The 13,386-nt window shown below is 39.4% G+C and overlaps 1 protein-coding gene across 1 annotated transcript in view; it reads right to left on the bottom strand.

Annotated features, from left to right (window-relative positions):
- Window positions 1-13,386, bottom strand: part of SPATA16 (spermatogenesis associated 16) — a 98,549-nt gene that overhangs the window by 62,000 nt on the left and 23,163 nt on the right. The window contains 1 exon segment of the mRNA XM_059822873.1: window positions 3,961-4,106. Within this exon segment, the coding sequence (XP_059678856.1) occupies window positions 3,961-4,106 (146 nt within the window).

Genomic DNA, 13,386 nt, shown 5'->3' with positions numbered 1-13,386 from the left:
TGAACACATTTTTTCAGGCATTACTTAGAGATAATGTTAAAGAAACATGCCACAATGTCTGATTCCTCTTCCTCCGCTCAGCCCTTATGTCCACGATTTCCAGATCGAGGGAAGGAGGGCAGGGAGCGAAGCCCAGGGGTGCTGTGGGAGGAGGCAGGGAGCAAACATCCTTCCAGATGGCACTTCCCAGTGAACCTCCCACCACCAGCCGTGGGCTTCCTATGGCATGATGGCAATCCCATGGGGAAGAGGTGTGACTTTTCACCTATGGCAGGCAGCCTTGTTCCCCTGCTGAGGAGCTTATTTCCAGAGGAATCCTATGGCACCAGCAGCCCCACTGCAGCTGGGCAGGGAGTAAGCAAAAGTAGGCAGAAATGAAACAAAAAGCTTTTTCTCACTTGCTGCCAGGTAGGTGATATTAACCTCTTCCACATTTTCTAGTGCTTGATCCACGTACAGGATCTCTGCAAACAGCAGCCTACGTTTAGGCAACTGGATCAAGCCATGTGTCTGTCATTCTTCAAATCTTGTGTGCTGTGAGGACCGTAGCAGCTGAGGAAGCGTAAGCGCTGTGGCAAACAGCGTATTTCCAACAGAAACGTTCTGTGTTACTTTCCCATGTGCAAACAGCAAGTCACATGGTGTCAATGTAGACTAATTTTAGCTTGCTTGGAGGAAAAAAGCAAAATAAACCAAGAAACTATAAGGGGATATAAAGTCTCATTGAGAAAGTCGTGTATATCATGTTTTGAAGGATCCTCCATCTTCAATTGTCATGGAGTTCAGCATCGCTCTCTCCAATTTCAAACAAAATTGAATCTTAACAGTTGCTGAGCTGAGTACGTGATGCACTGTGGGTTGTTTTTCCCCATGCGACTGTGGCTTTATGGATTTCTCTGTTGGGTCTGGCCCTCTGAAAAGCAGGCGTAATTGGGGGACTGCTCTGCTGAAATGCTGTGCTCTGCTTCAAGATTGTTTTCATTTGGGGCAAAAATTCAACCGCTGACATTAGACTGAGCAACATAAGGCCTAAGTACTAATCTGAGGTTTCTTAGTCAGTTCTTGACTTCTCAGACCTTCACTGTTTTGCCATCTGCTATAATTGAAAATTGCCTTCTGCAACCAAAGGGAAAATCTAATTTCTCAGCAAGCCATATGGGGTTATTAAGATCATTAAACCCTGGTATGCCATAATGCTTGGGCCAAAAGGACCACAGGGCATGTAAATAGTGTGTGATTCATTTTATAGCTACCGACTGCAAGTTAGGAATTATTTTGATGGCTATCTTATGATGAAAAGTGGTGGTCAAGTAGGTTACTGCAGATGTTGCTTGGTGAGGTCAATCCATGGCACGTTTGTTCAGAGCTGTGACGGATGAGAAGTGGTTTTAATAGTGTTTGATTGCAAAGGGTAAATCTCTTGTATCAGCCTGACAAATGATCAGAACCCAGCCAGTGTCCTCAGCTGTGCCAGTGGTGCTAAAGGCAGCCTTAAATTTTGATATTAAGAAATGAGAGAATACAATTTCCACTTTTCAGGAGGACCCAGACTTGGCTTCTCATACAGGATCTAAAGGTGATGATATAAATTGTAGTCCCTTCCCTTTCTAAAGAATGGGAAAGCTATTCCCCTGCAGATGCCTTTTCTTGAACACTTTTAAAACCGAGCTGCTGGAATTTTTCTCTATTTTCTCTATTTATCTAGTTGTGATATTTTGTAAGATTTTTTCCTAGCAAAACCCACTTCTATATATTCGATACAACTATGTGTGAGAAGATTAAAGTTGATTTTTGGTTAATAAGGCTTCAGAAATGAATGCAGAGGCTGTGAAATTTACATGAAATTAAAGAAAGAATAGTTCAGTAAATGCAAATAAATGCAGAAATGAATATTTTAATTTGGATTCATGATTAATACCAAAGGATTACCAGCAAACCATTACAATATGATGATGACATAAAAACTCAATGGGAACAAAAATTCTATATGCACTAGTTAACTGATGGCAGTAAGCTATTTTTAGTAGGAGAGCTCGGAGTAATTTATTTGTTCTTTTTGAAAAATATACCTATTGATTATATTTCAAGTTTTGTCTTTTATGTTAATTATACCTCAGAGTATTTTTTTTACTGGTGTACTATTGTATCAGTTCCTGCATTTTACAATGTGACAACCATGGTCAGTAGATTTATTCCCATTCTGCAGGTTATTAAATGTATTAAATTGAAAATAGGCATTACTAATTGCCACTTTTCTTTGTGCTATGTAGCTAAAGGAGTTAAGAACAAATTGTTATAATTATATATAAGAAAGAAGAGTGAAGATTTTTTTCCCTACTTCAGTTTTCCAGTGATCTCAATCTGACTGCATTTTTTTTATCTTTAGGTCACAGGTTTCTGTAGGTCATGGTTTCTGCTTTAAGACAATTGAAACCAAAGCACGCCTGAAGAGGCTTTAGTTTCTGTAGCACTGGAGTCAATATATCTTACTATTTTGAAATCAAGATAATTTAAAGGAGGTAAAGAAAAGTATTTCCTGTTCTAGTTATATTTATACTGTCCAAATAGCTTCCTTATTTTAGTGTTCTTGGAAATCACAGTTAGAATAAGAGAGCGATCATTACAATTTTTGTAAAAGTTGGGAGTCTGGTCAAACTTTATTTTTATTTTTTTCCCCTCTTCTAACATGGTCTTTGAGAAGCCATGAAAAAATGTGGTTAGTCCTTAGTTTGCATGAGGAGTGCATTTTTTTGTTGGCTGGTTTATTTATTTATTTTTGTTTTTAATGGGAATCTCACAGTCTTCCCCACTTCCTGCGCTCTGGCTCGACTAACAGAATACTCCACCTGAAAGGAATACAGTTTGCGTGCCTGCTAGATGTGCCCTGGGAGAGCCCCTCCTGTTCTCTAACCACTCATGAGCATTCAGGCCCCCAACCCAGACAGTGCTTGGAACTAGTCTGAAGGATGCACACCCACAATGTGGATAGGCCCTAGGTAGGCATAGCTTTACAGACAAAAAGTGCTTGGGAAAAGGGTGGGGAAGAGCGGGGATGGGAGACGAAGACCTCCTCGTTAAGCCAGGATTCTCAGACTTCCCATGACTTTGCATGTAGCTAAATGAACCTGCTGCCGTGATGGCATTGCGTATCTATACCAACACATTATTCTTCACCACTGTCTCCTGTACACTAGGCATGAGCATGTGCCTCCTCTTTTATTGTAACTACTCTTTTGTAGTTAGGTTCATTTGAGATGATTGTATGAAAAAATCCTCACCCTGCACTAATTGCAGTGTCCATCCTAATACATCTCAAACAAGGGAAAAAATGAACAAGAGACCTCAGTAATGAAGTGCTGCTGGCAGGACATGCATGCGCTTAACAGAAACTATCGTTATGCCTGAATGCTAATTAAAGGCAGCACAAACCCAGCAAAATCCTAACTCATCTAAAACTAATGGGAATTTCATCTCTACCATGTGAAAGTTTTGTTTCTGGCTTCTTTATGCATTGCTGGTGGTGCTGGTCTTTGATGTGGATCACAAGTGAGCCTGTGAAGGAATCATGTAATGAAAATAATTTGAAGTCATCCCTGAGTTAATCTGGCTTGAAAAAGATCAAGAGCTCATAATATCATTACTGTCATATAAGGCTGAGCAAGTTTATATTTGTCTAGCTTCAATCTTAAGGGTGCCCTGAATTATGTATGTGACTCACCTGCAATATCCTTACCTACTGCATTATCAAAGCAATAAATGTATACATGGCTATTGCAACTTAATGTCTCAAATCTTGAGAATTAGTCCGATCCAAACATCAGTGCCATGTGTAAGTTGTGTTTTACTGATTCCTCTTCTCTCATTTTTAGATTGATTCTTCCTACACTGGATTTATTCATAGTCTTTATTTAATTTTTGATTCCAGTCTTAGCTGCGTATCTAATCAATATTTATTTTTACCTGTGCGAATGATTCAGAGCATCATCAGGCTTCTTCAGTTTTAAGTAGCAGGTTACAAGCTTTGTCTCAATAAAACTGGCGATACTGGAAATATCTTCTGGAGATGGCTCAGAAGTATTCTCTATAGCAGCACCTTTACTGCAAATCTTTACAAGAAACACAAATGTTATTTACTAATGTTATAACACACCTTTTTGTTAGGTAGAAATACTTTTCATAACTGATAAATGGAGAAAACTGACTTCTAGGTAAAATATATGTTGACTTCAACTAGAGTTAGCACTACAAAAATCAGTACAAATACATGCAAACATAATATAAAATGCAGTGTCGTCTTCCCAGAAGGGAGAGTCGAGAGCAGATAATAAGCTAAGAACTAAAAAGCACTGTTAGGAAAGAAACTATATTTTTCCCCATTTTCAAAAATAAAGGCTAAACTTCAGGCTCCCGAAATCCATGGCTGTCTTGAGATGGAGGTTGAAGGAGGAGTCTCAGACAGCTCTTTATTTATTTCTGTAAGCCAGTGGTGAACTCTGCCTTAGGCTCTGCTGCCTTTGTCCCATGAGTAGGACAGCAGAGAGTGATACAAGGCAAGGAAACCAGCAACTCTTCCCCTTATTTAATGGGAGGACTTGTCCTTCCAGAAAACTGCTATTGAGGGTAGACAGGATGAGATCAATCATCTTTCCCATCTTCTTGAGCTGTTTAGAATTTAGCAGAGAGAAACATCATATTTTCTGTTTAAAAAATACTCTTTTCCTGATAGATAAAACGCCTGCTGTTCATCACAGCCAGTGACTTTCTCATTAAATAATGTTCTATTTCATAATGCACATTATTAGAATTAGATAACACACAACTCCTTAAAGTTTTGGAGAGTCCTCAGCACTGGCAGAGCTTCAAAACTGGGCAGGACTGCCTTTGGTCCTCAAACCTTTGTTTTAATAATCTACAGGCAACCTGATTTTGTAGTGTCAAAGAGTGGTAAAAATTAGCTTTTAGTTCTTAAGAAAATTCAACTGTAAGCAATTAGATACAACTGTAAACAAATAGATTAAGTCTAAGAGCCTAGTCTTTCAGGACAATAACCATATAGTGCTACTAATGAAAATGCAATTGAATGTCCTTTGCTTGGATAAACATCCTTAACAGGATTGTTTAGTGTGCAATGATTTCATCTGACTAAGCGACTTCACTATGAATCAGCTTTAAAAGTAGATGTCTAATAAAGATTAACAAATTAATATTTATCTAGGCTGTGTGCTTAAACTCTCTAATCACACAGAGACCAGTGCTGAGGACCCTTATGGCTCCGATATGCAACTACAGCCTAATGTGGGTGAATGCGGCCTCTGCTTTAAATGGGGTATAAGCAAGGGACTCTCACGTGAGTCCAGTTTTGCCGGTCACCAAAGCTTTAAAATGGAAGGAGGAAGATCTGGCCTGTTTGTCTAGCTCCTCATCACTAATGAGTTTAGTTATAATGATTAGTTTCTTGTGCCTACATAGTTAAAATCCAGTGGTTGATCTTTAGGAGGTGCAATGTCAACTCAGCAGTTTGAGATCTCTTTAGAAGATTAAATCTGTCAAGAAAAAAAGCTCTTCTATATATGCATCTTTTTTCCTGCGTGTGATCCTTAAAAGCGGGAAGGATTATAGACCCACAGCCATACTTAGCACCTACAAAGCTACCCCTATCTTTAAGATTTTTTTGTGCATTGGTTAGAGATCAGCTCAATTCTTTACAGGCAACAAGGTTCATTCAAGGAAGTGTTCCCCTAGTTCAACTGTGATAAATATTTTTTCTTTCACATCCCTTCTCTGCTGAGCAAAGTTACACAGTGTGTGTAATAACACCCATACATTTAAGATTTTCTATCATCTTGTTATCAGTCAAAGTTATAAATCAGAGAATTCATCACCTTTAACTTTGCTTATGGTACCGTATATATCTGCTGAAGTGTCTCTATGGATAAGACATGCTATATGTAGCTAAAAGACCCAGAGAATTATGTTCACATCAGTGAACATAAAAGTATCATCAAGTTTTTCTGTAATAACACTTTTCAGCTGAATTGGCCATGCTGTGACCTCTGTTAAATTTATGGGAATGAGAGATTTGAAGCTACTCCCTGGACTTTCGAGTTCTTGAATGATTGTGAGAAGAAAGGAATCATTTAGGGATCCCTTCAGTATAAAGTGTTCAATTCAAGTTTCTTCGAGTCTTACTGCTGATATGAAGAGTTATGTTTAGACCTGCGAAACCCCTCAGTTATCTTTGACAAAAACCAAGACATGAGTCTCTGAAAACCATATCTGAACAGATAAGGATTCAGAAAATATGTTTAAACACAGTGAAGATTGGGTTCTGCCAGGTCTTCTCTAAGACATCTCAGAGTAAGAGTTCAAAGAAAAGAATAATAACTCAGTCTTTAATCTCACAAAATCAGAGTAATATTTTAAAGGGATGTGCCTGTGCTTGGGACCATCTAGGTTGTATACTTTTTATGTCCCAAACTCTCTCCTGATTTTTGTGTAGCGTTTCTGCAGTGGATCAATGCATTTGTGATAGACCCCTCCATACTAGTTCCATACAAACAACAGCAACATGCACAAAAAGTAAGATTCAACTTAATTTTACAGAAATGGCTCCTTCTGTGTGAAGCAGAAAAATTATGAATATACAAAATAGCCCTGGTGTCTGGTATTAGTGAGATGCACAGCTAAATGTACTCACTGGTGTAAGGGACTTTTTTGGTGGCAATATAGACACCACTGGAAAAGGTTTGTGTTGGGCAAACCATCTCAGCGCAGCCTGAAAAACACGTCATCGTTTTCCAAGCTCTGATGGAGATGATACCTTTTGTGTGCATTTCATCACCCTCTACTGTGTTTTGCTGGCCTTGCTGATAAAAGGACTTGGCTGTGCAGCAGCAGAAGGGCTGTTTCCTTGCGTTGTCTTCTCTCCCACTGAATATTGAGTCTGACTGAGCGTTTTTGGGAGGTGAGGCAAAGGCAGTGCCAGAAAGTGCCTGAGAAAGCTCACTGGGGAAGTTCCCAGAGGAGGAGTTAGGCAGCAAGGAGACAGCGAGCTGGGATTTTGCAGCACAAGTGGGGATGTGGAGAAGAGTTGTAGAAAGACTCGCATCTGAGTTTCAAAGGGGAAGAGAAAAAGGAAAATTTCCTAGGGATCCAAAGGAGCCTCTGTAGCTACAGATTGTTGTAACTTTGGGAAACGCTGCTGGACTGAGAGCAAGGGAAGAAGAAAGGCTGCGCCATGCAGACATAATGAGCAGGGAGGAGATTTGTTTGCAATTTTCATGTTTCACCCAGCAGAAGCGAGTTTTCTTTATCCTGCTGTAGTCTGCAGTCCAATAACATTACCTTTGAAGATCAAAAAGGGCTATTGGTGTTTTTTTGGAGTGCTTTAAGTAAAAGGTAAAAGCAGCTCCATCTCACTCCTCTGAATACCTTAAGGTCTTGCCACAAGGACATTCAAATATAGATGGGAGCTTGGAGAGGCAGTTACATTTTGTACCACTGAGGGTTTCTTTTCCCAGAAACAGAATGTTACAGAATTTTATTTTAATTCCAAACTGGGAAATTTGGGGGTACATCTTTACTAAGAGTTTGGTGAGCTTTTGTCTGCAGAAATCTTGCCAATATCTTAAAGGTTATAGAGGCTATGAGATTGAAGAAAACAACTTCAACATTTGAAGCTTTACAGCCAATCTGGGGTTAAAAAACCTACAATGTACCATTTCATGTCCTTTACCATAGCTAGCAAATCTAACAGTATTTTTTACTTTCAGACTTAGTCTACCTGAGAGTACCCCATCAGTAGATTGGAATATTTTTCCAGAAATAATATTTAATTTTAAAAATCCTGCCAAAGGATATTTGTGCTTTCATAGGGGCTCTTGTTACAAGTGGAGGCTGTCGTGCAGGTTTTGTGTACGTGTAGTATGCATCCTTCAGAAGACTGAGTTATCCCATTCGAAGAGTTACCAAGGATATATTTGAAATTTAAGGAATGAAAGCGTTACCTGCAATTTTTGTGTTAGTGGTGAACTGACACTAATTATGTTATTCTTTCACTGATAAAGGAGGTTTCTCTTACAATGCGTAGGACCCTATAAATATATTGCCGAAACCACAGTCGTATAAGTGCTTGTGATAAAGTACTTTGCCAAAGGTCACAGAACAAGTCTGTGACACCGTGAACTTAGCATAGATCTTGTTGTGGTAGTAAGGCTTTAATTTTGGCAGTAGCAAGCAAGGAAATTTTATGAATAAAGACCTCCCAGGCATTAGCTAGTAAGAAAGAGAGGAAAAGATCCCCCCCAAACCCACCATGGCTCTGGTAAAAGACCAGTGGAAATGCTGATCATCAAGGTAGCTTCCTAGTTAGCATGTGTGTAATTTGGAAGAATAAAATTAGAGCTCTGGTGATCTGTACATTGGAACTGTTTTCACTGAAAACAAGGTGAAAGGTTCAGGTGTAATAAACTGGCAACGGTAACAGTTTACTAATCACTGCTGTATGTTTGGGGTATGTTAAATTCAGGAATATGGTTTGCCTTAAAGACGGAGATGCCCAATAGATATCCAGCTACATGTGTGGCTGTAGATACATATTTGATAGCAAATTTAGCTTGGGAAACCAAGTAAATTTGGTCAAATGATGTGTGGCAATGAGATTCTTTGGCAACTTCTATGAGACCACTCATGCTTTCCTCTGCCAGACTGAAAGGGTTAAGAGTTAGTCTGAATACAGCAATAACCTGCTAGCCTTGCTGGAGCTGATTGCTTTGCTTTTTTCTTTTTTTCTTTTTCTATTTTTTTTTTGTGTTAGCAGAGGAATGTTTAATCATGCCTCTCTGTTTTAAACATAACTTTGTGGTTTTCCCTGAAGTGATTTTTAGAGTGGCTAATCAGAGGGACAAACCTGAAAAGGCAAGAAATATTTAATTAGTGCCTTTTCTTCTGACTAGCCAACAGTCCTAACCAGATGCCTTCACTTCAGAGCCATCCAAGTAATCAGCCTGGTAACGTCACTGCATTGCACATCAGGCACCTGGCAAGTTGAACACTAACCGCATCCCAGAAAATGTCTGCTAAGGAAGGCTACTTCTGCAAATAACTTTCAAAACCTGATAGCAAGCCTCACACAGGGCTGAAAACAAACTACTTTTTGTATATTACACTGTAATCCAGTCCTTACAACTATTAGGCACTATCAAAAATACTGCAGGAAGCCAGCTAACAAAGAACCAGTTAATGGTGGTTTTCTCTCAGTGGAGAGGGAAAAAAAAAGTCAATATGGAGAATAAAAAGAGAGAGGATTTTCTCTCAATGACATGATTTCATGCAGCATAACTTTCCAGCTTCTATTCAAAGTCATACTGGCATCTTGGTATGCAATTTCAGTCAGCAGAGCAGGACTTATATACAAAACCCCTGTCTTGTTAATGAGATTTGTGTAAATAACTTGCTAGAAAACATATTGGAAATATATCATTCACTACTAAATATGAATGCAGATGTCAGGTAAGAACAACTAAATTTACTAGGCTTCCTGCAACGTGCTCTGCAATGGATAATTCAAATAATATGTACATATGTTATTTTTGGCATATTAGCTGCTCTATGCAGAGTTAACAGTGGATTCTGTAATAGTGTGTGTGCAGGACACATTTGCTATCTTGGGCATATTATTGGTTACACAGCACTGGCTGAGAGCCAAATATTCCTCAGATATGCTAAGTTATGAGAAATAATCCCTATTTCTATTCAGGAAACCGCTGTTTGCTAGAAAAGCATGGATCTGGTGAGTGTTGACTTTACCAGATGAACTTAACAGGCTGCTTGCTCTCACCATGGGCTCTGGTGGGGTTCAACCTGTTCTCCCCACATTTCCACTGGGTTTACCTTAAGCCCTGTCTAGGTCTAGGCTTAAATTCCTTCTTTGGCTACAACGAGCCTTTTCGCAGGAACCAGAGGTACATGGAAGGGATTTGGTGACCAGGTGGGGCAGAATGTTAGCCAAGTTCAGACATAAATTTTGTGCTCCCCAAAGTCTGACAGGTTTTGCATGTCTGTGACTGTTTTGGCCTTTTTTGGAGACAAGAGCTCTCTGCAAAAATGAGTTTTCAAGTGCCAACCAAATTCAGACGATATAGCATTTTAGTTTGTGCTCATTTCTAGGTGGATGCTGCTTTATAAAAATAAACTTGACGTGAACCTTTCCCTCCCACAGAAGCTAGCGATGTTCCCTGCAGCACTCCTAAGCCTAAGGCATTCCTGTTTATTAGCCCAAATTCACATGAAGTCTTTACCTCCCTCCAGTGCAAACACAGGGGTCTTTCTCATATTGTAAATAATTTGCTTTGGAAGCATTAAATCAGGAACAAAGGTTTTAGCAAAATATCATCCGTTTGACTTCAGCTTAATCTGTGTGCTGCGCTATAAATCTGTGCCTCTCATTACCAATCCCTATTTTATGGAGTGTTCATGTTATCAGTACTGCCAGGGTGAGAGGAGTAGTCACAGAAGCAAAAAAAAAAAAAAATCAACCAACCCCAAAGCTCTCTAATGGAACATATATTGTGGAATCAATATACTACAATAGTTTCCAAGGAACTTTATATTCTGTACAACATACTGAAATCTTCTTTATAGATTGCCTTTGTAATACAAAATTTGTCAGTCCTCCACTGTGAGTCCATCCAAAATCAAACCAAACCGAGGATGGTGTAAATATTCCATGTGAAAACCAAAAAATCAGACAAAAGTCAAAACTGATACCAGTACCTCCTCTTGATAGGATTCTAGTTCAGAATGCCTATTGGGCTTTGAAGCAGGAGCATCAGTCTGTTGATAGTGTCCACAGGAGGAGCTGGCCAAAATAAATGTTGTTTTGGAGGCAACTGTCAGCTGGTGTGATGTGACTATATTGTAGCAAGATTTCAAGAGCTGTCATGATTGCTTGGAAAAAGCAATATAATTTCAGGCCAACTAATTTAATCCCTTTGATGCCAATAGATTTGCTGCTGCTAAGTCCAAACACAGAGATATCTCACCAGCACTTTTATTAAGGCAAACTATATGAAAGGTGCACTCCACTTTGATGGACAGGATTATTAGGGAAAAACAATGATTTGCTGAAGCCTTATTTTCATGCCATTTCTGGATATGACATTAAAGTTAGCTGCAAGGCCAGCTCTCCCCTCCTTCCCCACCTCAGGATGGTGTGGATTTGGTAAACTCCACCCAGAATCCACTCAACAGTATTGTCAGTGTTAGAAACATGGCACATATCCATGCCTCAGGAATAAACAGAAATAAAGCTCTTCCCTAAAGTAACCTAACCAGAATTCATTCCCCCTTACTTTTTATTGTTTGGTTCACCTCTGTAAAGCTTTCCAGCATTTATATTCATTTTACACTGTCAAAAGCTGAACAGGAGTAAGATAACAAATGGTTCTGGTAGCAGCTGTCACCACCTACCGTCTGTGTATGCCTGTGTGAATCTCTAAATGGAAATAAAGTACTTTAATAACACATTTTCTCTAAACTGTCCTCATGGATAAAGTTACTCTCAAATCAGTCCATGAATGCTTTCCAATTCGGTGCCCACTTCAGCCTGCATCTCTGTCTCTCCTCTGCAGAGTCTATGTAGGTATGCAGCAGTATGATTTAAAGACATTTCAGATGGAAAATTCTTTAACAGCACACCTTCCGTGACCGCTGCCTTTGCTATTTGAACGGTCTCCTAACTTGCCTAATTTTCTCCCTATAAATTAAGGTGATTGTCATTGCTTTTTTGTGCGGCATTGGCTCTAGCCAGGAAGCACCTAGAGCCACGAATTAAACACGAATTGCTCTGCCCTCCCTGTTCCTGTAAGATACCTTCCAGGAGCAGCTGGCAGCTGGGAGGATAAATACCTTCAATTTCTGAGGGCCCTGAACATAAAAGAAACTCCACTTTGAGACTGGCTCTAAGGCATTGCTTTACATTGAGAGATGTGAGGTAGCATCACACATTTGGGTTTCTCTGCTATTGGGTATCACGATGCCTGTGATACGTGTGGGGAGCTGTGGCGTTCAGGCACCTGAAGATTTTTAGCTGCCCAGCTTTCAGAAAGACCCTTTACGGATCCAGCCAGCAGCCCTGAGCCATGCACGATGTCGACTGTTGAGCAGAAGTCTTTCAAGATGGGCTAGTGCCTCATCCAAGGCTGTCCCAAGTATTTTTTTTTTTCTCTTTTTTTTTTCCTTGTGTTACCTACTGAGGAATCTACTACATGGACCTTGTCTCTGTTTCTCAGTGTTTGTGAAACATGTGGTTTGCATGTGTTCACGTCAATGAGGCTTTTGATTGTAAGTGACAAGTGGTGGGCGATTATTATTTTTAATCAAATATACTGCTTAACATTTACAAAGTATGGAGAAAATATTTGGTGCTTTTGAGCACCTGTCACCTCCAGGTAAATAATTTAATAGCATATGAGGAAGCCAATTAAAGTTAATTAAAAATTGACTGATCTGCTTTGGCACCAGAATGATTGGAAAATATGATCTGTCCTTTCTGGAATAGGGATTTTGCTCTTGTACACATGCATGGGTGAGGAAATATATTGTTTTATGGTCAACGTGTAGTAGTCCTTTGAGGAAAAAAGCACTTTATAAGCCAGATATGTAACAGCAGTTCAGGCAAGAAGAATGGGGGCACGAATCCTTATAGACAAATAGCCGTGCACTTCCTCAGCTTTATTTCATGGTGATGGGCATGCTGGAAGTGTCTAGAAGATTAATAGATTCAAATTCAGTGATCAAAAAATGGGAGCATGTCCAAATGGATCATTATAACAGATTCCCACTCTATCCCACAAGCCAGATTTGAGCCATCTGTAAGCTTCATATTCCTGGTCTAAAATCTTCTGTAGCTATAAAAGACAATAAGTATCAGTAGAAAAGAAAAATCAATTTTGTGGCTTTGCAGCCTGAAAATATAGTGATAGGACTATAGGGAGAGCAAAACTGCTGATTATCAGGGCTTTTTTTTTTTTTTTTTTAAAGCAAGTTAAATGAGTAGGCCGTATTTAGGAAACTGCTTTGTTATTAGAGGTTAAAAGCATATTTCTAGAGAGTAAAGTCAGCATCTCGCACTCAGGCTTTGGGGTTCAGCGACTGCCATCTTTGATGTTCTCTGTCCAAGACCTAGTGTACTCCCAGGGAGTTTCTAGAGGACCTGTGCTGATGATAAGTGTAGATAATTTATGAGTCTGATTTTTTTTTTTTTTGGCTCCAGAAAGTTGATGCTAAAAATAAATATTTAGCCTTTCCACATGCTCTCCCTTGAGGATTCTCATGGTGTTAAACTGTGTCTAGTCCTTGCACAACTTTCCTTGGTCAGAGGGGATA

The sequence above is a fragment of the Gavia stellata genome, chromosome 11, assembly GCF_030936135.1.
Source record: "Gavia stellata isolate bGavSte3 chromosome 11, bGavSte3.hap2, whole genome shotgun sequence".
In the NCBI taxonomy this organism is placed as follows: Eukaryota; Metazoa; Chordata; class Aves; order Gaviiformes; family Gaviidae; genus Gavia; species Gavia stellata.
Note: the sequence above shows the minus strand (reverse complement) of the source record. Positions and strands in the feature narration are given on the sequence as shown.